We start from the raw sequence: 27,158 nt of genomic DNA, 5'->3' as shown, positions 1-27,158 counted from the left end.
GTGTGTCTTATTAATATTAATTTGAGATACCGGAACAAACACTCCCTTTGCGCGTGGGTTAATGGACTTTTCGCGTTTCGCGTCATTCGCGGTACAGTAGCATGAAGACGCATGACCAAAGGGCGTTGTTATTACGGTACGGGCAGGTTTTTGGTCCCTTGCGGACCCCGTAGAGGTCACCGGTTTCTATAGCAACCCATCCAAACATTTTGCTGCGATATCTGTGAAACAATCAGCGATGGTGCGAAGTAAGTTAGCTCATCGTCCATTTTGCAAATTACGCATGCATGTAAAATGATTTAAAAAACGCATTTAATGCATATATATGTTTAATATATGCTTTTGCTAGTTTCTGGTGGATAGTTAGAATGACACCCATTCACATATTCTGCTTATCATGTTCCAGTACATGCTGTCTGCCTCCTTACGTTTACTGAAAATGTCTGTTTAACTGTTTAAAATTAAAGTTACTGAGGAACTGATCAGGCGCCGTGCGGAGCACAATAACTGCGAGATACTCTCTTTGGAGGAAGTGTCTCTCCACCAGCAAGATATTGAGAAGATTGAGTACATCGACAAATGGTGTAAAGAGCTAAAAATACTCTACCTACAAAATAACATAATCTCAAGAATTGGTAAGCACCTTTATTATTATTTATAATCATACATGAATAATTTTAGTTTGTTTTCTCAATGCGAGTGTATTTTTAATTTAGTTTTACTTACGAATTCGACAAAACATGTTACTCATTCAAGAAAATAAGTTGAAATATGCCTAAGCTGATTTAAAACATCGTAACACTACATTAATGAAATGCGTTGTCCTTTAATTTAAGAAAATGTTAACAGGTTGAAGAAGTTGGAATACTTAAATCTAGCATTAAACAACATTGAAATAATAGAAAATCTTGAAGGTGGGTCCTTAATTAATATTTTTATACCTTAATTTAAGTATACACTATATCAAATCTATCAAAATACAGTTCATTGATAGGCTGTTTCTGTCCACGTGTTTTCATTTATTTTCTTACAGGATGTGAAAGTTTACAGAAGCTGGACCTAACGGTTAATTTTATCGGGAAGCTAAGCAGCATAGAGTCTCTGAGGCACAATCTGCACCTGAGGGAGCTCTTTCTGGTGGGCAACCCATGCACAGAGTTCGAGGGCTACCGACAGTTCGTAGTGGCTTCTTTGCCACAGCTGAAGGTAAAACAGTGTGTCCATCCATCCATCCATCCATCCATCCATCCAGCTTCCACCTACTTATCCAGTATCTATGGAGAAAGACTCAAACATGTCTTGGTGTAGGAACTGATGACAGTGTGGAGTAAGATTGGATTAGATAGCAATGTCATTCTTATTGCTGTTAATGGATCCTCCTGCTGCCAGTGGCTGGACGGCCAGGAAATCCCACGGTCGGAGAGGATCCGTGCAGCACAAGGCCTAGAGGCGGTGAGGTGGCATGTCCGTGAGCAGGAGCTGAAGTACCTGGAGAAGAGAGCACGGGAGAAGCAAGAAGCCCAGGGGATAGGGGGAGATCAGAAGCTAAGGAAGAGGACGGACATGAAGAACATGCCGGGGTCTGATGCCTGCTGGGACACCAACATCAGCAACAAAATGTAGGTCGCATAAAACCATTTCATGTGATCTGTTGGTGCATTCATGCATCCCATTCGTTGGAGAATACATACGTGGCTGAGTGTCCATTTGTTCATCATAGCCCTGATGAAAACAAGGAGCACCAGAAGGAGCAGAACCCGGAACAGGAACCGGATTGGGACAGGGAATTCTGGGAAAAACCATGCACCTTCACCCCAGAGTCCCGACTCGAAGCCCATCGTCACATGGAAGAGAAGCGAAGGCAGAAAGAGAAAGAGAGGTACCCCACTCCCCACCATTTTGTCCAGTTGCTTTGTCCACCATTTTGTCTTGAGATGAACCGGCGTCCTGTACAGGGTGTAGCATGTTCATTTTACCTAAATTTAGTATTCCTCAATTTTAGTCATTATTGATACTGAAACTTGTTATGTTTTAGAAGAATTAAATGCCCCATTTGCCTTTCATTTGTCTGGATAAATCACAAGATAAATACATAAATAATGACTAAAATGAATTTGCCCGTCATTTCAGTTGCAGAGACATGGCCTCAGTGAGATCGCCACTCATTTTGTGCGCAATTATAATAACAAACTGCTGTCATCTTCCGGCCAAAATGAGATCACAGTCCTTTTCCTCACTGATGTTGTGACACCGTCTCTGATGCAATTTTCATGCCGCCCCTTTGATTGTCATCCTTAAGGTGCAGAGGAAATTGGGTTTTCATGCCTTGCAGATAACCTCATTGAGTACATTTTTTTCCTTCATTTTCAGCTATTATAATTCGACTGTCTATCTTTGGAACGTATAGATTATGAACCGTACATTAGCACAGCCCTGGTATAGCACTCGTGTGATGATTAAGACATTTTGCAAGAGAACATGAGTTATTTTGCATCGTTTTGTCATATACTGAAACATGCATTTGGCCAACGACCATTTGGATGCCTAAAATCTCAAGTCCCATCCAGGGAATCTGTAGTACAAACTTTCTACCACTAGCTGGCACTGTAACACCAGTTCCTGAGGCAAGGATCCTATTCTGATTCGGTGCGATCTTTCCAACTTGAAAAGTTGCAGTTTATCTAGGAGGTTAAATGTCTGCAACATATTGATTTAATAAATGAATTAAATAAAGAGTTTTTCCCCCTGTTTTAGTCTGACGTTTAACTAGCACTGTACATCTACCCAACCATGAGAACCTCAAGCCTTTATATTTCTCAGCAATATGTTCTTGTACTTCTTTCATAACCCAGCAAGATGAATGGTTAACAGGGTGATTACATACTGCAGTCCTTTGCTATCAGGTCTTCATTATCGTCGTTATCCTCGCGTATCCACACATCTCAGCATCAAACCCACACCCACCGAGCAATATACCCACCTCCCCATTTTCAGGTTCGTTTTATCCCATTGAGCCCCCAGAACACTATTTACAATAGTCATCTGCAGCAAACACAGATGCGGCTTCCCAGACATTTGTTGGCTCGATTTAAAAAGAAAGAAGATTGCAAGAGCCAAATGAAGAGCGAAATTCCAAAGCTAACTCAGTCCACAGGAAATTTCTGCAGACTTAGTGAGTTTTGGAAATACAACAAATGTTCTTCGTTGGATTACATGAGCGCTGAGTGAGTTTTGGTTCCCGGTAGTGTAACACTCAGTGAGGAAGGCTAACTTTAGGTCATTGGTGGTCTCATCTCAACAAAAAAAAAACGGAGTGAGTTTCGGAAATTTGCTCTTAAATTAGTCTTCTAATCTCCTGCCGCTAATTAACGATTAATTCGCTTGCAGTGTGTTAATGATGCCTCCGCATGGGCCCCCATCGCCTCAGCTCACTCGTGTCTTTCATCTGTTCCCTCCCCCAGTTGAGCTCTGTGTACAGAGAGAATGTTGCTGGTGGTATTTAATGGTCTCCCTGGCTTTCACTCCCTGGAAAACCAGCAGATGCTTAGCATGATGAAACACCTGTCGATTTTGACATGAATGATCTCCAACAATCCTTACCCATGCACTCACGATAATAACTCTTATTACGATAGAAACACTCCAGCGACTTGGTGCCACATCCTCTGAATCGCTACGAGTGATTGCAGACGTGCATTTTAATACGATGGAAATTAACCCAGCTTTGTTAAGGACTGGAATCTCAGACTAAGTCACTGGGGGGCCAGCAGTCATGGTGATGTTTAACAAGCTCATGGGAGTTTTACTTACACAAAAATGTTCTTAGGATAGAATGAAAAATGATTGGTTCAGAGAGAGAACCAATCAGATTGTAGAGTAGGTGGGTCCAAGCAACTAGATGAGGTGGGGCAAACCAATCAGTCTTGGTCCTGCCTCCTCCAGTTGTTTTGATCCACCTCCTCTACAGTCTGAACTTATCATTTTTCATTCTGCCCTCAAAACATTTTTGTGTAAGTAAAACTCTCACAAGCATGTAACAGAGCCAGGGCCCCATATTCCCACGTCTCAGCCAACAGCGTGAGTTCATTAATGGCACAGGTGATGCATGCTGGGAAGGGGAAGGGTTCAGACTGCCCTCCGGCGAGCTGCGACTGCCTCTGTTCCCAGCAGCGCGATCTGTGTGCTTGTTTTCCAGCTGGGCCCCTAATTAAGCATCTTATATCAAGTCACTGTAGCATTTATTAGTTTCTGAATTGAAATTTTCTTAAACTGCCTGTAATTTTTACGTTTAGTTTTTTTTTTTTTCCCTTGGAGAATATCTTTGATGGGTGAAAGAATAGGTCTACTATAATACCAAAGAGCAGTGATGCAAACATTCTCTTAATCATCTTGTTGGTGAAGTCTCGACTAATTACACAAATTTATCAGCGTTAATAATATTATAAGTTAAAAATTTTCCTACATAATAAATATTGTATTTATTTATAAGAAGCCTTTTCACTTATATTATTACCCATTGCATTTCTTGCCTAACACAAGTTATATTTAATTAATATAAGGCAAGGTAGTTTCCAAATGCATTCAGTGTTAAAGTAGTTCAGTTGTGAGATTCATTTAATGAAGTTAAGTGTTCTCAGCATTGCTTCAGTGCTTATTTCGTTTTACCTACCATCACAAATCATAAATTGATGCATATTTAATACGGTAGGGCTAATGGACATCACCTCAACCTTTTCTAGAAGTAGCGTTTCCTGTTCCTTAATGCGATTTCTGTAAGTGTACTGGAATACTTTCTACTGTACACATAACGCCAGAATGATAAGGCTGACTCAGTGCCATAAGCAGGATCAAAAGAGCTTTTCACTGATAGCCGCGCACACTGCATATTATGTCATAAATATTTCGCGCTGACACCTTTATGGTGAAGTGTTCTGAAAGTACCCCGTTAACTTCCGAAGGGAACCTTGCCCGGAAGCTTCGGAGCTGAATACCCATCGCTAGAAAGCCGAGGAGAGAAGGGGCTCGCCCCAGCATGACCCTCGGCTCTGATCCTCAGAGGCATCCCGAACACGAAAACAGGAGAAACGCCCGTATCAGACCTGGCATGTCGCCCTGACTCCTAACTAAGGATCGACTGCGTTAGTGGGGGAGCGCAATCCATAATTACGAAGGTGGAGAGGTTCATGAGCACAGTAATATATTCGACATGAGAGCCATCATTGATGGGATCTCGTAGCCTTCTGGAGCTGAGATTTAGCGGAGCAGTATCCTTAAATGGTCGTCTAGCGGCTGGCTCGTAACGCAGTGCCGCTGAAGCTGCCTCCCTTTGCCGGGCCTCTCCTGTCTAGTTAATCATCGTATCGTTTTCCGTTTGGCATCGCGACACCCAGACCTGCTTTTCTTTCTTGGTTCATCACCTGTGTACCATGTTTGTTAGTCTCTCTTAGATGGCATGCGGTAGATGTTTACTCGGGGCAGAATTCATTCTAGTGATATTTAGTATGCATAAATGTCAGGCATATTGGTTTGATTTATCGATACTTCGTTGTTTTACAGTTCAGATAGGGGGTGGGATGGGGGTGCACTGGTTAGCACTGTTACCTCCTACCTCTGGGACCAGCGTTCTAGTCTCCACCATGGCGCTACGTGTGTGGAATTTGCTTGTTCTCCCCGTGTCATTGTGGGCTTTCCTCCATGACGTACTCCAGCCCCCCCCTCACAGTCCAAGAACACGCAGAGTTTCCAAAATATCCTTGAGTGTGTCCTGTGATGGGTTAGCACCCCTTCCCTGCCTTGCACCTGTAGGTTCCAGACTCATCACAACTCTAAATAGAATAAGCAGTTACAGATAATGGATGGATGGATGGGCCAGTTCAGGTTTATTTAACAATCAATGAGCCATTTTCAATCACGTAGCCTATTCAGGGTCATAAGGGCCTGAAGCCAATCTCAAGCATCATAGGGCAGAGTGCAGGGGTATACCCTGGACAGGATGCCAGTCCATCCATCTATCCATGCTAATTCTAACCTCTTATGCTGGTCAGGGCGCGGGAGCCTATCCGAGCAGCGCATTTCACAGTGCAGCGGTACACCCTGGACAGGATGCCAGCTACAGGAGTTTTGAAATATCTTCACAATTATTTGATTTACCATGAGTCCCATCCTTTGGGACACAGACATGGGTCCATTACCCATATCTTCAGCCATTATTCAGAACTACCCAGATGTCGATGTTTAGACCAATGAAGTCCCACAATTGTTTTTTAGGGCAAAGGACCAGAAGCCCAAGAATCCAAGGACACTTGTCACAAAGGAGGGACGGGTCCTCAACGTCAACGAGCCCAAGTATGCAGCGAGGGATGGAGAGGGTGACCGGAAAGTGCGCGTGGGGGGGACAAATTCTTTGCACTGTGCAGCAGTGTCCCAGTTTTGTTGGGGTCACTCTAATCAACAGCTACTTAGCCGGGGTTTGCATCTCAGTCGCATTTATTTTTCCAGGAAGAGTAATTATGCATCAGAGTGCAACCTCCTGCGTTGATTAACGCTAATGAACCCAGACGAGTGGGGAATGTTTTATCGGTGCAGAGAAATCCTATAACTGCCACCACAGCAGGAAATTAAAGTCGTACCGTCAACTCAAATTTTTATAGCTCGTTATCAGTCCCCCTGGCGTGGCGGGCGGCTGATTTTCAAGCGGGAACACAGACAAGAATTTTGCCGCCACTCAGACACCATGTGAATCCCGTGTGGTCCCTCCATGCCAGAAACTAGCAACAGACCCGACTTGGCGTAAAGCTGCTCAGAAACGGCGACCGTAATTGGCATCCGTGCAACGTACCCGGACAATAAGCGGCCCCGTGATTGGCTAGTCTGGGAGAAGGGTGCCACAATGCTAGCAGAGGTAGCCCACGCTTGGTCGCACACATGCTGTTAATGCTTTCGTGGAAATCCTTCAAAACCCCGCCTCGCCTTCTGCTCAGATTGCCCTACTGTCTCCCCCCCCACCCCCCTCAGAGTGTTGGAAAATGTGCAGTTGGCAAACCTCTCCAAAAAAGGATAAACCATTCTGATTGCTAATCACTTTTAAATATAGGCCCTTCAGACTTGGTATGGGGGGGGGGGGGGTTGTTTTTTGCTATATTTTTTAAATTCCAGTGTCCTGGAGCTGTCAGGCTTCATTATGATATGCATAATTAAGTTCTCCTCAACCTTCCATGCCTACCTGAAGGTCTTCAGCTGAAGGTGTCGTGAAGAAGCTCTGTATTTGCCTAATATGATGACTGTATGCTACATTATTGGGTAAAATATTACTGTCGCCACCCCCCTGTTCAACAACTGTCACCGTCAAATTGCTTGGCTGCCCCTGACCATGTTAACGTGCCTCTGTGCAAACTTAGCTGATAGAGGTGGAGAAATTAGTTTGCTAAAACAAAATGACCTGTGATGATTTACTATCTGGAGCTGTTAAACATGTTAATCATGCAAATAACCAACTGCAGTGTCACTGAACACTGTTACGTAGGTGAGGGTTTAAAAAACAGCTTCATTAACAAAATACAAATGCACAAATGGGCATGCGTATATCCATGGTGTCCTCCTCCTAGGCAGGCTAGTCTGAGAGTCACAGATGAGGTGACCAGGCGTGACTCCAGGGCTAAGGGTGAGCTCATGAATCAAAGCAGGGGAACCGCAGAAAGAACCCAACGTGCCACACAGAATTCAGAGAACAGGGGGAATCCAAAGGACTGGCACCAATTACAGTACACCTGAGAAGGCAAAATGAGCAAAAGAAGCACTAACCGGATGACCAGGAAGCAGTAACTGGTTACTCAGTTGAACCATCATAAAGTGGGTGTGGCCAAGCCAGCTTACAGGTAACCAGCACAATCTAACCAGGACTTGATGACCACCAGCAAACCACACCGCTTCTCCTTGAAAACGCTGCTCGGCTGCTGACGATTAACCAGGAGACGCTTCTCTGAGATTTGATTTGATTTTACCCGGCATGAAATGCGTAATCAGTCCTCCACAGGACTCTCTTACGAACCTCTGAATAACTCAACAGGTCTGTGCTGCTGCGTTTTTCATGTCTTCTGTCTGATGTTGGCATAAATTTCATTGTGACGCTGCCACGTCACGCTCCTGACGTCTGGATTCACCCTCTTCGCTGTTACCAGTGGTTTTGGTGGCTTGTGTCCCACAGGCTGGATTTCTCACTGTCAGAAAATGCGGCGGTCAGCCAGGTTGTCCTGGATCTGGCAGTTTACAGGTGTGATTTTTACTTTAAACACTCGCAAGTTTCTTGAATATTGAGTAAAATAGGTTGTGAATAAATGCAAAGCAGTTAATGGGAATCGGCTCCTTGTTTTACTTGCAGACACATGGATACCTCCCTTTTGGACGTGGATGTTCAGCCAACGTACATTCGAGTGACTGTAAAGGGGAAGGTAAGGTCCATCCTCTCTATCCCCCAACTGCGTATCTGCTACAGGGTTTCAGAGGGTTTTGAGCAGGGACACAGTAGGGGCATGGATACCCTGGCAGATTCAGGGGGCCAAACACTGGACAGGAGCCCTTGAATATGTAAATTTATATGTAAAATTTTGGTGGAGGGTGGCAGGAGGCATAGTCGATCGCCTAGGGTACAATATGATCAAATGTACAAAGGCTTTCATTTCCTATGCTTTAGATAAAAGCAGAATGCAGGCGTATCTCCCAACGGCTACAAAACAGCCATCCGTCAATTAACGTCATTTGTTTTTCTCGTCTCCTGACTAACTTCGCATCACTGTCAGAAAAATCCGGGTGATGAGAAGGTGTGCCGTAAAACCTCGAGCAGCTGGGAGGCGTTGGAAAAGCGGCATGTGACAGCGGCAGCACTTCAACGCCCGGGGGGAAGACCGGGCCCAAGGCCAGAAGCCTTTGGGCACGGAGCCCAGATCTCCGATTAGATTTTGAATTATTATGCCAGGCTGACAATGTTCTTGCTACCTCTAAGTCAGACTCATATGAGACTCTTTCCGTTCGTTTGACACTGTCAGAACAACAAGGGGGCATGCTTTATTGTTACGTTCCTGTCTTATGAGGACATTAATGATTATTTATGGCTGGACATGTGATCTCACAGTTAATCCTCGGAATGACGGCCGGATCTCAGCTGCCGTGTTGCTTTGCTTACGCATCAAAGAGGCTTTGTAATTTTCATGGTTATAAACCGGAATACATTTTAGCCAATGTGCCCAATTTTGGACAGGTATTATAAACAACGCTGTCGCACAGCTTATTGGAAGCTGTTTTTGAAATATATATTTTTTTGCATTGACAATGTCTCATGCACAGTTCGACTCCTTTATTCTCTGTTAAAACTGTCCTAAAATGGCTGCTTGCAGGAAAGTCGGCTTCAAACACCTTTGTCTGAAGTTTGTTTGCTAGGCTGCTCCAGGAGCCATAATTCTGGAAGTCATGTGAAGGAGCTTCATTTTTTATTGAACTTCTTTCTGCTGTGCACCTGATTCAGGCTTCTTAGAATGAATGTATTCCTTGCTCTCCGGACCATTCACTCTCAGACGGCTTGAAGTAACCCTTACATTTAATCAACTGATGGTTTGGAACTTGTGCCTTTTGAGGATTTCGTTGAGTTCGTGACACCCATGTGCGAACGGTGCAGGGAGAATTCCGGAGAATGCACCGTGGGCAAGAGGGCGTGTTTATGACGTTTCTATCATGTGACTGGCGTAAAAGCGGAAGAACACAAACTTCCGAGGGGAAAGAAGAAGGGTTACGTACATGAAGACGCCAACAAACATAGCTAAGTGGAGAGACAACAAGATTCGGGAATTCCTGTCAGTAGTGCAAATGAAACGAAATGAAACACTGCTATTTGCATCATGTCCTGCCTCCTGCATGCTCGACCCCAAGCACCAGCCCTCGTCTAAACCAGCCGGAGTATTTCTAGTAGGCGTGAACCCGTCTGAGACGGACAGTCTCTGGCTGCGTGCCACGTGTGTGAAAGGGCAAGTCCGGAAAAAGTCTGGATCTGATTCTCAGGACGATGTCCGGGCTTCATGTGTGAGAACGGCTCTGTGAAGTTTCTTGTAGGTGAAAGTGTTGTTTTCAAATTTTCACTCCAGGTGGGGAAGCTCAGAACTTCATTCCAGTGCCTGTGGCACCATGGCACCCAGAGGGCTGGTGTTTTATATGTGGGACTCACTGATTAAAGCGGGAGGACTTCACCGTCCTGTGTCACCTTCTGGGTGATGGATCGATATGAAATCCCATATTAATACGTTCTATTTCATCTTCCAGATTAATGGCAAATGTCATTCGAGGTGTTTTATTAAAGCTTACTTGTAACAGTTTGACAGTTATGAGATTTGAGTTTTGGCTGTTCAGATAGTATGTGTATATAAAAACTAAATTAAATATAGTATGTGTGTCCTTGGAGTATTGTGGTATGACATAAAATAATGTATTTTCTAAAAGAGAAGAATGAATTGTCCTGCAGTTTTAGAGATGACTTTAGGCTTAATCTGATTGGCTGTATGCAGTGGTCCTGTAAACCCTGGTTTGTCAATAGAAGCACCATATGACCTATTCCATCCATCCGTCCATCCATCCATCCATCCATCCATCCATGATCGTAACCGCTTAGTCCTCACTGGGGTTGCGGGGTGACTCGTTCTAAGAGAACCGTAATCTTTTCCTGATGCAGGTTTTCCAGCTCGTCCTCCCCGCTGAGGTGCTTCCAGACAGCTCGACGGCTCTGAGGTCCCAAACCACAGGTCACCTGGTTGTCACCATGCCAATGGTATGTGGCGGTGGAGGGCTGAGGGTTTTCAGGGGGGATGGACGCTGAACGCATGCGATCGGCACTGTTTGTCATGGTGCGGTTTGAAAGGTACCTCCTTAAAAAGGACCTTAGCGTTACCCAGCAAGGGGTTTCTCCTGTGACCAAAAACTAGATGCTTTTACAAGAGACACTTGTATTCATCTTCCATGCCAACAGGAGCTTATCCCAGAAGCTACAGGTACAAGGCAAGGAATATCCCCAGATGGGGCACCAACCAATCACAGGGCACACTCATACGCCATTCACACACGCATACAATTTGGCAACTCCAATTCACCTTAGCTTGTTTTGGACAATGGGGGGAAACCCCATGATGTCAGAGGGCGAACATGTAAACTCCACACACATAGAGTCAACTCAACTGCCTTGTCTCAGAGCTGTGAGGCAACAGTGCTAACCACTGTACACTATCTTATTTTTAAAGAAATTTTAGATTTTCACTTTGCATTAACTTTTTGTATTTGTCACAGACGTACAGTAAGTGGTATCATAAGGAAAACTAATGAGAATGTAATCAATAAATCATCAATTACGTGACCAGCAGTGGTCTTGTGATGAATTGGTTTTGCTAACGGACTTCCTAATATGACATTTAATTAAAGTCTATTCTCTGTGAGTGTCTGTTGTATCGACCTTATCTATATCTATCTAGAGCATGGTTAGCAGGAAAAGCTCATTGGGAATAATAATAACTGTTGTATACTGACCAACTATACACACCCACACAAACACACACACACACACACACACACACACATACATACATACATACATACATACATATATATACTCATCAATTTCATCAGTTCAATTACTTTAATATTTATATATACATTATTAACATAATTATAAATGTACTTTTCAGGCTCATGGGGAAATTAAACGGAAAACAACGTCTGCCCGTCTTCCCAGAGTGTCAGCCAATGGTGATGGAGATGCAGATGTAACGAGGTAGGTCTGACTTCCCTGGGAGTATGACTGTCCAGGCCACTTGTATCCTTCTGGAACAGTACATAGTACATATCTCTAAGGCCTTTGGGGAAATTAGACAGTACCCTTCTATAAGCCCTTCTGGAATATTCTATTGTACCATTCATTAAGCCCTTCTGGAACATTCCATAGTACCCTTCTTTAAGCCCTTCTGGAACATTCCATTGTACCCTTCGTTAAGCCCTTCTGGAACATTCCATTGTACCCTTCTATAAGCCCTTCTGGAACATTCCATTGTACGCTTCTTTAAGCCCTCTGGAACATTCCATTGTACCCTTCTCTAAGCCCTTCTGGAACATTCCATTGTACCCTTCTCTAAGCCCTTCTGGAACATTCCTTCTCTTAATTCCCTGGCGCTGATCCGATTCTAAGAGCCCATATAGCTTGTGGTTTGTGGATGTTGTGCTCGTTCCTCTCTGCTCTATAAGTACAAAACCCTACCGCAGCAATTTCTTCTCTACTAGTTACTTTTTATTGTATTTGCCCCAGGTTCTGTAATTATATTCTGTGGGCTATAGTTTCGATTTAATATGTCCACTTCGAAGGACGGGTCATGGGAACTTCAGCTTAATGGTGCTGTAGGTGTTCGATTGCGGGGTGACCTTTCGCCGCTGTCCACTCACAGGGCGCGTGATCCCCTGCTGCTCGCCTCCGGGCCGCGCTCTCTAAACGGCTCTTTAGAGCTCGCCCTTCCGCCTCAAATCCACTGTGTGCTAAGCACCCATGATGATTCACGCGAGTGGTAATGATGCAAATGGATCTTTTATCTTGCCGTGTTCTGCAGGCACAGATAACCTTGGCCAGGGCAGTGCACTCGAGGGTCCTGTGGATTTGATACGGCAGGCTAAGCTGCAGGTCGAACATGCTGGAGTCTCTAAGCCGTGCAATTAAATTGCCAGACTATGAACTACTGTGTTTATTTAATTTAAAGTATGAATTTTATTTACTTATAGGCCCATGATGGTTTGTTTCTGTTTGCTGAGGGAGACTCTTGTGATTTGAAATGCGGCATGATATTTGATACCGTTTCCACAGCTCTGTGACAAGTGCATGAGTCCAGATGGAAAGAACCACATAAATGTAGCCGGAGGCAGTAGAAATCGCACTTAAATGCCGCACGCGCAGCGCTAACGACAGCAACAGAAACGCACGAGAGCGCCCAGCTTGATTGTGTTAGTCCATTCCTTCATGCTGCACATACCTATAAGCAGAGCAAAGCTGTTCTCCCTGCATGTGGGTGAGACTGCCTTTGGTTCAGAAGCTATTTGCTCTTGTTTTCAGTGGCTTCTTCTATATCTCTCTTTTCTCCTGGCCTCTAGACGAGGGGCTCCAGACCCACCAGTCTGTGGACCAGCAACAGTCTGTAGCTAGTATTACGCAGGATGCACAATTCGGGGGGGGTTTGCGGAGGGGTTCGCTAATTTTCAAAAATAAATTATATATTATTAATGTTTCACAACCCCTCATGTTCTCAAGTTTATTCAAATCTGGAAAAAAATAAACTGTTAGACTTTTTGTATAATATAAATGAGTCCATTGACATCAACCCCTAAGCTAGACTAAGAAAGAAACTGAACGTGTCTGAAACCATTTGCCCCCTCAGGTTTCACTATGTACCTCCTGCCCCCTCAGGTTCCACTGCATACCTCCTGCCCCCTTGGGTTCCACCTCGTGCCTCCTGCCCCCTCGGGTTCCACTGCATACCTCCTGCCCCCTTGGGTTCCACCTCGTGCCTCCTGCCCCCTCGGGTTCCACTGCATACCTCCTGCCCCCTTGGGTTCCACCTCGTGCCTCCTGCCCCCTCGGGTTCCACTGCATACCTCCTGCCCCCTTGGGTTCCACTGCATGCTTCCTGCCCCCTTGGGTTCCACTGCGTGCTTCCTGCCCCCTTGGGTTCCACCTCATGCTTCCTGCCCCCTTGGGTTCCACCTCGTGCCTCCTGCCCCCTTGGGTTCCACTGCATACCTCCTGCCCCCTTGGGTTCCACTGCATGCTTCCTGCCCTCTCGGGTTCCATCGTGTACCTCCTGCCTCCCCAGGTTCCACCATGTACCTCCTACCCCCTCAGGTTCCACTGCATACCTCCTGTCCCCTTGGGTTCTACCTTGTGCCTCCTGCCCCCTCAGGTTCCACTGCATACCTCCTGCCCCCTTGGGTTCCACCTTGTGCTTCCTGCCCTCTCGGGTTCCATCGTGTACCTCCTGCCTCCCCAGGTTCCACCGTGTACCTCCTACCCCCTCAGGTTCCACTGCATACCTCCTGTCCCCTTGGGTTCCACCTCGTGCCTCCTGCCCCCTTGGGTTCCACCGCATGCTTTCTGCCCCCTCGGGTTCCACCTCCTGTCCCCTCGGGTTCCCTCAGGCTGCTCCTTGTCCTTCGGATGTCTCCATTAGAGCTATGGTGCAGTTTCATCGTAATTTTGACTGTTTAATTTAACATCCAATAAAAATGCTAAGTGCTGCACAGCTCATGTAGTGTGAAGAATGAAAGTGGTGGAATAAATTACATTATTACATCATTTGGGCCCGATTAAGTCTGACCTTTGACCTCCAAGCTACATCCTGCAAAGTGCAAACTCAGCACCACAAGAGATTCAATAAGACCCGGAACAGCTGTAATCAGAACCGCTGATGCTATCGGACATCGCTGTCTCCGGGTTCAAGTTTCACATTACCTGTGTTTGGAAGATGCATAAGCATATTAATATGCTTAATTTATTTGGTCTTGTAAATAAACCTGAGAATTTGCATGTGAATTGGAAATGTGTGCAGATTTAATGAAGTACATCCTCCTGTTTTTTTACATAACAGTACATTGTGTTTCGGTTGTTTTATTGACTGACTTCATTGTTCAGGTAATTCACAGCTGCTATAATGATAATTGTCTTTCTTTTCTTTCGGCCTTTCGCTGAATAACTGCATTCATTACTTTGTGTTATAATTAAAAAACAAGTGAGTTACTTTCTAGGGAGATTAGTCACGTCATGGGAAAACTTAAAAGGAAAGTAACGACGTACAAGTAACTAACTGCGTCAGGATAATTGCTTGTGCTCTTTGGATGCTGCCATTACAGCGTGTGTGAGTTTGTCAGGGCGACTTTACAGATGTTGTGTTTATTTGCTGCATAAAGGGGTACAAGTTACATGCAAGGTACAGTTCTTGAAGTTGAATGGACACCAAATTTGGTTTTACATCTTTCACTAGGGTCTCTATGCCCTTACAGTCGTTAAGAAGAATGGGTTGGTGGCTGTAGCTCCTGGTATTTTTGTGCTCTTACTCGTACAATAATCAGGGGTCTTGGCTCCACCAGCTGTATCTGATCCTTATTTAGAGAGGTGCTGTTTACATCCTGGAGCTCCCCAACGAGATTAAATGTAATTACTGGTAAATTAGACCTTTCATCTGGGATGCCCTGCTGACTGCGTCTAAACTGGCAAATTGCAACCTTTAAACGAAAAGGCCAAGAATATGTTTTTAATGCTATGTGTCATTGAAAAGGTTAACGTCATTGGATACGTTTTGCTGTATTACCTCTGGGTCACTCTTGGGGCACACAGATCACAATCACATCAGCCACATATATACATTATTTATTTGAAAACGAGAATGAAAATGAGCTTCGCGAGCGTGAGGCTGTTTTTCTGATATGCCAGTTTCGTCAGTTTACAGTTTTGTAGAAATTATGGTTTTATGTGCCATGTCAAAGTTTTACATACAGGAATTCTGGATTAAGGATAATGATAATCCCTTTAAGAATCACAGCAAAGAAAGGGAGGTGAGGTGCAGTAATACATGTTGCTTTTATTTTGTTGATCACGTGCTTTATTGCATGTCTGTTTAGAAGTATATCAACTATATTGTAAAATACCGACACAAAGAGTACATGACAGTAATGCCTCTCTCTCACCACTGGTGGGCGCACTGCAGGGCTCCATTTGGACAGTCTTGCGTAGCCATATGTCAGCTATGCTTACTTTTTGCAGCTCACCTTGCAGGTAAATTGTGAGTTTGGGCCTTTTTGTCAGTGTAATGGTGAATGGAAGAAGTACGAGAACATTTTTAGCGTGGAGAGTTTGTTCACATGGCTTTCCTACTGCAATCCGAAGGAAAGCTCTTGGGAATTGGTATCCCTGTGTATGGCCTGCGTGCCTTGTGATGGATGGATGGATGGATGGATGGTCGGTCTTGATTAACATAGCTTTTTGGGAATGGACATATCGGCAGTATTAATTTGTTCTCCTGGAGGATGTGGATGTCTGGTGTAGGAGACGTTCTCTTAATGAAGTCATGATAAATGGAACTCTGGGGACCAAAGAAAAAAACACTTAAGTGTATAGATCATGTATATTTTTAATATGCTTATAAAACCGTATGTAACATAATATATGTGCACTGACTTTTATAAATTAATAAATAGAGCTGAATAGAAAGGCAGAGCTGCCTTTTGGCTGACAGTGACCGTAGAAGCTATGAGTAAGCTTTGAGCAGCGAAGAAGCACATGACCATTTCCCGATATGTAACACTGCAAAGGCCTTTGAGTACCAGAGGACTCCATGTTACGCTATAAGAGTTTTCCTCTTCCTAGTGGATCAAAACCCATTTCTGTGGAGGATACGGTTCCTCGTGGCTCTTGAATAAAAGTTCACCGAGGCCGTGGAGATACGTCCGCAGCTGTATTGCCAGGGTAGGATGCCTACTGAAGTGTAGAGAAAGCATTTTACATCTCCTTGGGAAACGTCTGGAAAATGTTTACGAGACATGGATTTAAAATCTGTGCCGACTTTATCGCAGAGGGAGACTCTATTTATTCGTCAGGTATGTGAAGCATGTGGCTTTATTCTGCAGGAGAGCGAATGGAGTTGAGAGGCTGGAAGTTGACCCAAGCAAGCACTCTGGAATAGATCTGGCCAACATTGTGCCCAAAGAGAGGAGCACCGCTGAAGGGCCCCTGAGACTGCGGACGAGCTCAGCAGCAGCTGGACCCTGTGACTCAGAAGACTTTGAGGATGACCCTGAGGTGCCACCGTTAATGTGAAAGATTTCCACGCAGTCAGAGACACGGAGAAACATGAAATAACAACCGGAATCTAGAGCTAGCAAGCGGAGGTGGACGCCACGGCTGGGAACATGTGATTGGCTTTCAAGTAGGGTTGCCACCTGTCCCGGTTTTCCAGGGATTGTTCTCTTTTTTGAGCAACTGTCCCGGAAGAACGTTCTTTCCCGGGACTCAAATTGTCCTGTTTTTTTTTGTGAAAATGTACGTCTAATTTAGAATGTCATAGTTTCAAATAAAACCTCACTTAATTTCCATCTACCGCAATCCCTTTTTTTCCTGGTCCTGTTTATGCATCCAATCCTGTGTCCTTAAATGGTTTAAAACACAGTGACAGTTGGCCAAGTCTTTACTATTATTTGATTGGTAACAGAAATGTAAAGCTTACAATATTGCCTAGCAACTGTGTGGGCTGTTGGTCCGCTGCTCACATCCACATGCCCGTCAAAGAAAAAGCAACTAACAACATATAACTCAGGGGGTGAAAAGAGAAAATAAGGCACAAGCAAAGATACTTGGGGATATTGCACAAAGTAGAATTTGCCAGTTAGCTGGATAACTTAAGCCAAACTTGAAATCTGTCCAATAGGAGGAGAGGTAAACGACTTTCCTATTGGACAATTCATATATTTGGCTTGAGTTATCTGGCTAATGAAAAAAGACTCGCGTTTTGTTGTGAATTATGAAGGAAGGTTTTGTATTAACCTAACACAAAAAAAAATCCAAATATATCATTTAAAATCTTTAGATTGTCATGCTTGGAGTTTAAAGCATTCATTGAGGGACAGCGGGGATGTCTGCAGGCAGCAGAAAGGGATGAGAAATGCACATGGAAAAGAGGTATAAAATCTCAGTGTTAGGCTGCGTTAGGTTGTCTAAATTCATTAAGTTCGAAGGTTGTATGTATATAATGTATTATAATATGTATAATACTTTTATTGTCAAAGGGAGTTTTTAGCAAGTTAGCTTTGGAACCAGGCACATGGCCACGTATTAAAATAACAGGTTTGAACCTCTCACTAGACACCTAACGAAGTAATAAACTTATGAGTATGAACCCCCTTAGAAATTTGCTTCAGCCCCGCTTCAGCAAAGTCTATCCGGGGGACCAATTGTTAGGGTTGCCGAATCCCCAAAACATGTATTTCTGGTTTTGGACCTGGCTGAATCTTTGTTCTTGCAAGTACTCAGCAGTGACATGCTAACATACATTTTGATCTTTATAAGCATCAAAGTGGGTGACGCAACGGCTTATAAGATTCTTAGATTGATTTAATAGTCTTCTGTGTAATGCTTGCAGATAATCTTTCAGCTGCAAATTATGTTTCACCCTTTGCATCTTTATGAATGCCTAAAATGGCAAACTTGACTCTGAAGTACTTAGAAAACTTGCTTCCTTGGTGTTAGATTCAGTGGCCTAGTTAGGTTGTGTCAGATGCAGCCACTGCTGCCAGAGAGCATCTTATCGCTATGCTGTTACGTATTTTGTTGAAAAGGAAACATTCCTTCCACGTGATGTTTGAAATTCTCCTTCTTCTTTTCCTCTGTTTCTTTATGTAAGGGTCTCTGCAGCAGCTGCCATCGTCCTCACGTAACCTTCCATGTGAGACATCAAGCCCTGTGGATCCTCTGCTTTTCCGGATTCTTCTAGGACTTTCGTAAATAATTCCATAAGTGAAGCACATGAACATTTCACGTAACAATTGAAAACAGACACCCACGGTAAATAAAAGGATCCATGTCTATCTGAAGGCAGGAGCCACACAGAATCTGATCTAGAGGTGGTGGTATGTCCAAGTGAAGTCATAAATTTTGCCGTTAAGGTTATGGTCTTACTTGGGGCATTGAGGTGCAAGGTCACAAGTCTTACTGTCTTTTAAGGTTGTTTCTTATTCAGTATTTCAAACTTTTGGGCCAGAGTGGTGTTCATACTGTTATTGTTATTATGAATCTCAACAGCAGTGGATAGTTCAGGTCCAGAAAGTAAAAATCTTTCAATAGCAGAAGCAAAGTTAAGTATTTCTTTATGTCTTTATTTAGTTGCGTTCTTGCAACAGCTCCCTACAATTGCTTAGATTGGAAAGACCGTGTAGAAAGAGCATCAGGCTTTTCTCCTACAATTCCCCTCCAGGACATCGTAATGCGTATATCTGGATCGAGAACATTGATTAATATTAGTGCCGTGTTTAGCCATTTTGGGCGCGTGCCCTGCCACGCTGTTACCTTACTCCCAGCCACTAAACCCCATTTGTTGTTTTGAGTCTGCTGCTCCCTATGACAGCATGATTTACTGCAGTAGTTTATCTCTGTTGACGCTACAGCCAATCACAGACCTACTATAGGTCTGCTGTAGTTACATTACAGTACTGTTCCGAACTGTCACGTTCTCTCTCCGCACAAATCTTCTGCAGTCACGTCCGGGAATTCCGACAAAATCCAAGAGCTGCCCCATCTCTGACCGCCAGTGGATCGCAATGCTCCTCTCATAACCTCCTGCGGACCCCACAGTGTCCCTCTGTGGTCGGCCATTTTTCACCGTTCCCCTGAGCCGGAGTGTACAGTACCCATAACAGACACAGATCTTTTCACTGCGCCTCCATATTTCCTTTCTACTCTTGCCAAGTTTGGTGTTGCTTGCAGTAGTCCAGTTTGTAATCTATGCCTGTCGTTTGTTGATTCCTACATTTTTTTTCCTTCTGCATTAATATAGCTTTGCAAGAGACAGAGCTTTTTCTGAATGTTATCATATAATGTATGAAATATATAAACATCGATTAGTACTGTTCATTCCTCCAGGGTTGGGGGTTTGAACCCTATTTTATGTCTGTGCAGTTTGTAGGTTCTCCAGTTTCCCAACATTCTATTTTTCCATATAGTATCATCCTATAACAGCTGGCAAGTGATATCAAGGTGCTGTAGAATCACTCTTCTTATCCACCTTTCATCTTCATTAAATTTACCTAATACCATTACCCAAAGTGACTGACAGTTGAGAGAAGAGCTACAATTTATGTGCACTCACTGGGATTTGAACCCATGACCTTCATGTCGTTAACACAAGCCTCTACTTGTTGAGCTATGGCAGCACTTAGCCTTGCTTTTACTTTTTGTCATTTTTCTCCCCTAGTCTCGTCGCACTCGGCCTCCCTCCATGGCCTCCGGAGACCGACTACAGCCTATTGCCAGAAAGTGACGGGCTGACGGATGGCGGCCGTGAACCAGGCCGGCCTGCCTAATTGTTTCTCACAGCGGTGCTGCTTCTTGGCATGATTGATTGGCTTCGCACCATCACTTCATTCCTGCTTCTGATTGGATATGCTGAGTGTTCCTCAGCTTCACTGGGCTGTGTCTCTCCACAGACACGCACTTAATTATCCAGAGGCGTGCAAGTACATTTATTTAAACAGCATACAGCTGACATTTGGTCTCAGCATCCCGTGCCTCTTTGTCTGCGGAAGGGGGTCCATTTTAAACTGCGAATGTTCATTCTGGATGTTTACTGGAAAGACTCCCACTTGATGTCTAGCTATGTAAGTGACCATGAGGCAGAGATCTTTCTGAAGATTGAACAGGACTTCGTTTTGTGTTTGGTGATGACGTCATCTCTGACTTCTCTGAGTCAGAAGCACGGTGGCCGAACTCTGCATAGATACTCTATCAAAATGAAAGACTAATGGGTTTATTTTCAATATATCATTTCAAGCAATAGTCTACAGCAGTGTTTCCCAGTCCAGTCCTTGGGGGCCCAGGGAGCAAAAATGTGAACTAACCATGGGTCCCTTGCGATTGGACTGGGAAACACAGCTCTGGAGAGAGCGGTCAAAGCAAACAGATTAAAGAGACACGAAGACCCTGGGACTATGGCGTGATCCACGAACTTCACAGACAGTTAGCAGTTAGTTAGGTAGTTGTAGCTTTGCAGAAAAATATATGATATTTTAGTTTTAAAAACTAAACTACAAACAATAATTGTTCTACCTGCTTGTCGTGGACAAAGTTACCTGGACCATATCTCAGGCATGAAAGGTTTAGCTTTCCACTGGACAGGATGCCACACTCGCACATAATAGGATATTTAGAGATTCCATGTCTTTGTGACATAACCAGAGCACCCAAGAGACGACAAACAAACTCTACACACACACAGAGCAGAGGCCAGATTCAAACCTCCAATCCTGACAGTTTTTATCTTTTGTATATCTTTTTAATAACCTCTAACTGTCACACATACCCTGGGGTCAAATTGACCCCAAAGGCATATATATATATATATATCAGGTGAGATATACAGAGAGAGATATACAGTTACCTTTGCTGAACATAATCCAGCTTAACATAATTGCTTAGTTTTCTAAATGGACCTTATTTGTACAGAACAAGTGACATCAAAAAATTGCAAAAAACACATTATAGCACACCTGTTGTTTTGTCTCAATTGTTTGTTATTCACGCTGCTGTTTGGGTACCTGTGTGTAATTTAAATGAGGTTACATTAGGTTAACAGTGATTACAGTAGACCAGCAGGGAGATGGTGTTTTAACTGGTAAAGGGGATAAAATGGAGAAGGTTTCCCAGTGTGCAGTTGCTGGGTGAGAATTCAGCATTCGGCCGAAGCATGACAGGCAATATGAGACTGCAGTGAAGGGTTACAGCATGACTCCGCAATCTAAGGGGCACTGTTGACGTCGCGGTTTGAAGGCTGGGGTGACAGGGAGCTTTGGCAGATGTCTCCAGTCCCATTTTCTGTCAGAACATATTGTGACCGTGTCTTGCAACTTGAAGGCTCCGGGCATGTCGCAGTTACCCTGTTCTCAGTTTTCCGGACTGCTCTGTCCTGTTTGTAATTTATGGCATTTTCAATGTGTCGATTCGGCTATTCGTCATCGAGGAGGAAGTTGTGGAAGATTTAATCTAGTTCAGTTTTATTTGTATGGCGGATTTGACAAGGAGCATTGTCACAAAGCACTTGATAGCTTCCTGGGCCCAAGGACAGAAGAGAGTAAGTCTGAGATGAGGCAAGGAAAAACTCCCCCAGAGAGAGGAAGAAACCCTGGGAGGAAGCAGACTTGTGGGAGAAGCCCAGCCCCCTCTGGCCAGCACTGAGCAATTCAAGTGTATGTAATTTAGCGCAAAAGAAATTCAGGCAGTTGAGGGACGGCACAGGGAGGCAGGCAGTCAAAGAGGCAGGCAGGCAGATGGACAGGTGAGGTGGCGTAGGGAGACAGTGAACAGGAAGGCAGGCAGGGGGCTCCGTTGTATCTGGGTATCTGAGGGGTTCATCCCAGAAGGGGGTAGAACAGGATAATGAAAGAGTATGAGCAAGAGTGGAGCAGAAAAGCGACCATGTGAGACAGCAGAGTGAGAACTATGAAAACACCCTAGCGGGACTAGGAATGGCAGCCTTACAGCTGAGAACAAAAGGCACACAGAATTTCCGAATAGCACGTGGAATCCCTGAACAGTACGCGGAATCCCCGAACAGCACGTGGAATCCCCGAACAGCACACGGAATCCCTGAAGAGCACACGGAATCCCTGAACAGCACGTGGAATCCCTGAACAGCACGCAGAATCCCCAAACAGCACACGGAATCCCTGAAGAGCACACGGAATCCCTGAACAGCACGCAGAATCCAGGAATAGCACGCGGAATCCCCGAACAGCACGCAGAATCCCCAAACAGCACACAGAATCCCTGAACAGCACGCGGAATCCAGGAATAGCACGCGGAATCCCCGAACAGCACGCGGAATCCCCAAACAGCACACGGAATCCCTGAACAGCACGCGGAATCCCCAAACAGCACACGGAATCCCTGAACAGCACGCGGAATCCAGGAATAGCACGCGGAATCCCCGAACAGCACGCGGAATCCCCAAACAGCACACGGAATCCCTGAACAGCACGCGGAATCCCCAAACAGCACACGGAATCCCTGAACAGCACGCGGAATCCAGGAACAGCACGCGGAATCCAGGAACAGCACGTGGAATCCCCGAAGAGCACGAGGAATCCCTGAACAGCACGAAGAATTGTCAAACAGCAGCACATCAACAAAATCAAGGGCTGCATGAGAAGCCAAAGTGACAGCACTGACTGTATGGTTCACCCAAAGTCAATGTAGTTAGCCCTGTGCCTCAGAATGTAACTCTGAGTAAATCCCAAGATCTAGTGTCCCTGTACAGGGGGGTCAGGATGATTCTAATGGCCCCTGAGTTGGCTTTGTCTTGATTTGGGGCCCAAATACCAAACACCTTCATGGGGTCCAAAATCTCTAGCGGCACCCTTGTCCCTGCAAGCAAAATTAACATGAGTGTTTTAGCGCGAGTTTACAGTGCGAGCGTGCAGTTCCCACCTCATTCCTCTAAAATTCTGGACACTCCATCATTGACTAACCAAATTGCACATAGCAACACCATTGCGAACGTTTGTTTAGGTCTGTTTGATGGAGAAATTGATAAGGACATTCCATGTCCTGGAATGAAATTTGTTTTTCCCAGGACAAACGATCAGAATCCAGGCTGGTCCCAGAAAATCCAGGATGGGTGGCAGCCCTATGTGAGAGTGAGCTCGAATCCTGACACATTTCCTAGAAGAGAATTCCATAGTGGTGGTGCTCTGTCAGAGAGTGCTCTTCATTCCAAGGTAACGCTTTCCATTCTGCCAACTAATGGATAACCTGCGCCTTGAGAGCGAAGCAAATGAGGGAGATCTTACAGAAATGAAAAGATCACACAAGTACTCTGGGTCAAGGTCCTCTGGTGCAAGAGCTTTATAGGTTGGTAATAGTGGCTTAAAATCAATACGAAACTTAACAGGAAGCCAACATAATGGCGACAGATCAGGACTAATATGATTCGATTTCCTGGTTCTCATAAGCAATCTTCACCAAAGTCCACTTATAAAGGCACTGAATGTTTTTTTCTGAATTATGAATGGGCAGCATCTTCTGAAATTTGGCTATATTGCTGAGGGGGAAGAAAATTGTTGTATATATTTCAAATGTTGCCATGGCTATTTTTTTTATAGATATACTAATTATCTAGACGAAGCAATTCTGATGACAGGGATAGTGGCCTAACCTGCTGAGCCAGACGCCACCCCATGGGAAAGCAGGTGTCAATCAATTATGACACCAAGACTTTTAACCACTCTGCTAAGTTCTCATTAAAGATACCTCCAGCTGCTCTATGGCCAAGTAACAATATTTCTGTTTTTACCTAGGATAAGTAGCAGCACATTACCAACCATTCAGCTTCTCATATGTAATTAATAATAATAACTTCAGACTCTGACACTGTGATAGCTGTGCATCATCTGCACTACTTGTTGGTTGAAGCCAACGCCCTGTTTTCTAATAATGTCACTTACAAAATCAATACTAATGGGCCGAGCTCTGAGCCTTGTGGGACACCATCCTTCAGTTTGGTAGAGGTCGGTTAAATAAGATCAGAACCAAGATTCGGCCTGCTATTTGATGGAGACAAAAGATTCTAACAGGTTCCAGAAAGTCTCATGGTCTATAGTATCCAATGCTGCACAAGCAAGGACACACTTCTATGATCAAAATCAAATCATCTGTTATTAATGCGGTTTCCATACACTGATGAGGTTTAAACTGAGCGAGACAGTTGATTAACAAATGCTTTTTCCAAGACCTCTGAAATAAAGAGGAGGTTACAGACGGGCTTGTAATTTGCTACGTCACTAAGTTCTGTTATATAATGTCTTCAGGACTGGTATAATAACAGCAACTTCAAGAGGCTGTGGGACATTTCCAAGACTTTGAAACAAGTGTATCATAGTTTGTAACAAGAGTTATGGGAGTAGGAATAGTTCAGAGCCCATGGCCGCAAGGCAGGGAACATCCCAGGATGGGGTGCCAACACGTCATGGGGCACACTCACATGGGGAGAACATGCAAACTCCACATACACACGCAGCCACAGTGAAGATTGGAACTCCTGTCCCAGAGCTGTGAGGCAACTGTACTAACCACTGCACCCCCATGCCACCCCGAGATCAAATGTTCAGTGATGAAAAGTCAACTTCTCATATTCTGAAACCACTTTTCTTATTCAGGGTTGCATGAGGTCTAGACCCTTTAGGTACAAGGTAGGGAACAACCCATCACAAAGCACACTCACAAATGCGCACCTATGAGCGATTTAGTAACTCCAATCAGCCTCAGCGTGTTTTTGGAGTCTGGGCGGGGGGGGGGGGGGGGGGGGGGAATTGGACTGCCGAGAGGAAACCCCACAATGACACAGGGAAAACATGCAGACTCCACACACTTGGTACCCTGGAAGAGACTCAAACCCAGATCCCACAGGTGTGAGGTGACTGTGCTAACCACTGCACCACTGTGCCGCCCCTTGAGTCTCATACCGAGATTGAAAAATTCCCATACTTCTTTAATACAGCCAGGGCTCATAGCTATTATTAACTTATGAAGTACTAAGAATTCTTTTTCTAATCTTAGTTATTTTCCCATTTAAAATGTGATAAAGGCATTGCTCCTAGGAGCTATTGGAACGGTATCCTGATGCTAATACAGAGAAGCGGAGTCTATAATGAAATTGATTACGGAGATGAAGCAGAGTCACGATTCGCAGTTTATTCCCTTTGTTACGTAAATAAGGACAGTCTCCACATTGGTCCCTCAGTTCTTCTTTTGTTATCCTTTCCATGATTTTTGGTGAAACGTGCAAGCGGCAGGGTCACACTCGGGCTGTGGTGCGGTATCTCTAAATAGCACAGCCGCAGCTGCCGTTTACCTTGAGGATCTCCCTACTTTTGTGTCAGGAAACGCATTGTATTGGCGATTTATGTATGTGAATTTATGAGGGCGGCACAGAAGGCAACCATAAATAACCAGGTTAGCAAATGTTCCACGCCACTGCAGTACGGTCCGTGTGGCAGAATGTAGGCCTCGGGCGAAGCCTTCAGAGTCACATTGTTATTCATCGAATAATTCGGCCTATTGAAGCGTCTTTTATAAATAGACTGGTATTCCTCCCAAACAATACACACATGACCTAGGTGCCTCGTGTGCCAGTTGTACTATAAAGATAACAGACATTTGTGTTGTCCTTTTTTTCTGAGGCATTTCACAGCCTAATGGAGGTGATAAAACTAATTACGGCGACTGCTGGGCCTGCTTATAAAGAGACATCAGAATATGATTGCAGGGGGGAGGAAGTCGCTCTGTGTCCTGTAAGCAATCGTTACCCTGCACGTTGGGCAGTGTTCGATGTCGCTGTACAGCGCAACAATTCTGGAAGGATCCCTGAAAGTAATACAAAAATGCAGCGTGTGGGCAGTTATGACGATGATGTTTTAAATCACTCACCTTAATGTTTTCTATGCCATTATGTGGAAACAATATGGCTGCATAGATTAGCAATATGGGAGAGATGTTTTAGCGAAGGTGGAGCAAAACAAAAGATCTGTATGTATTATTATTCATGGTAGTATTGCTGTTCCTGCAGCCCAGGGCTGTTTAATTGGCCAGACGATGGATCGGTGGTATATCACTGTATTTGCTTATGAGAATAGAGCATTTGCATGCATCCACTTATACCTGAATACAATAAAATTTTAACAATAGCATATATTTTAAGTAACAATTGTCGCATCTGGTACCGAATCAGTTTGACGAGTCACCTGCTACAGGTATAATACCATGGCGACATATCATCTCCAGATGGTCCCTCTGTAATCACCCGTACCTTCAGGCAGTCTATCAATCTATTTCAGCTCTCTCTCATTTAATGCCTGGCTTAGTTTTGGAGTTTGGTCATGTCTACTTAAGCTTTCTGTCCTGGTCTCTTGGACTGGCTTTAAATCTTTTTCTCATCACTTGGTTCTCTGGTTCTGTTGAGTTTTGGATTTGGATTTGTTTGATTTGCCGTGGATCTACGTTTCAGTGACCTTGGCTTTGACTCTCCCCCCCGTTTCGACTTGGGAGTCCTGTTTAGCCGCCTCAGCTCTGTAGTTCACAGTCAGCCGCCCAAACGCTGTCAGTACTGAGTCTTTGAAGGCTCCCCTGCAGAAGAGGAGAGGACTGAAATTTGGAGGACCTGCCCCCAAGGACGTCCCTCTGTCCATGTCACTGTAACTCTCTTTTATTTTTGTACTCTTTAACGTTTATGGTATTGCTATGAACAGCATTAGCATTCTTAGTATTTCAACAACAATTTAATTAACGATACCTAAAAGGTTTGACCTGTTTTTACATTTTATAGCTACTAGATTGATGTGTTTTA

The 27,158-nt window shown here is 44.4% G+C and overlaps 1 protein-coding gene across 3 annotated transcripts; it reads left to right on the top strand.

The window, feature by feature from the left end:
- Positions 1–108: 108 nt before the first annotated feature.
- dnaaf11 (dynein axonemal assembly factor 11) lies at positions 109–20,588 on the top strand. 3 transcript variants are annotated; one of them, XR_007397632.1, is made up of 13 exons: positions 109–248; positions 468–635; positions 837–914; positions 1,034–1,206; positions 1,390–1,619; positions 1,721–1,879; positions 6,268–6,345; positions 8,204–8,269; positions 8,378–8,447; positions 10,712–10,807; positions 11,715–11,800; positions 16,424–16,522; positions 16,684–16,807. XR_007397632.1 is itself a non-coding variant. In XM_049011675.1 (13 exons), exons 1-13 carry the CDS (start codon positions 239–241, stop codon positions 18,540–18,542), a joined length of 1,476 nt encoding a protein of 491 aa, XP_048867632.1. In that variant the 5' UTR covers positions 109–238; the 3' UTR covers positions 18,543–20,588. The 3 variants fall into 3 exon arrangements, 2 of the variants coding, with proteins under 2 accessions (XP_048867632.1, XP_048867633.1); XM_049011675.1 differs by lacking the exon at positions 16,424–16,522 and adding an exon at positions 18,453–20,588 and having other exon boundaries at positions 16,684–16,855; XM_049011676.1 differs by lacking the exons at positions 837–914; positions 16,424–16,522 and adding an exon at positions 18,453–20,588 and having other exon boundaries at positions 16,684–16,855.
- The last annotated feature ends 6,570 nt before the right edge of the window (positions 20,589–27,158 follow it).

The sequence above is a fragment of the Brienomyrus brachyistius genome, chromosome 4, assembly GCF_023856365.1.
Source record: "Brienomyrus brachyistius isolate T26 chromosome 4, BBRACH_0.4, whole genome shotgun sequence".
Classification (NCBI taxonomy): Eukaryota; Metazoa; Chordata; class Actinopteri; order Osteoglossiformes; family Mormyridae; genus Brienomyrus; species Brienomyrus brachyistius.
This window is presented reverse-complemented; position numbering and strand designations above follow the sequence as displayed.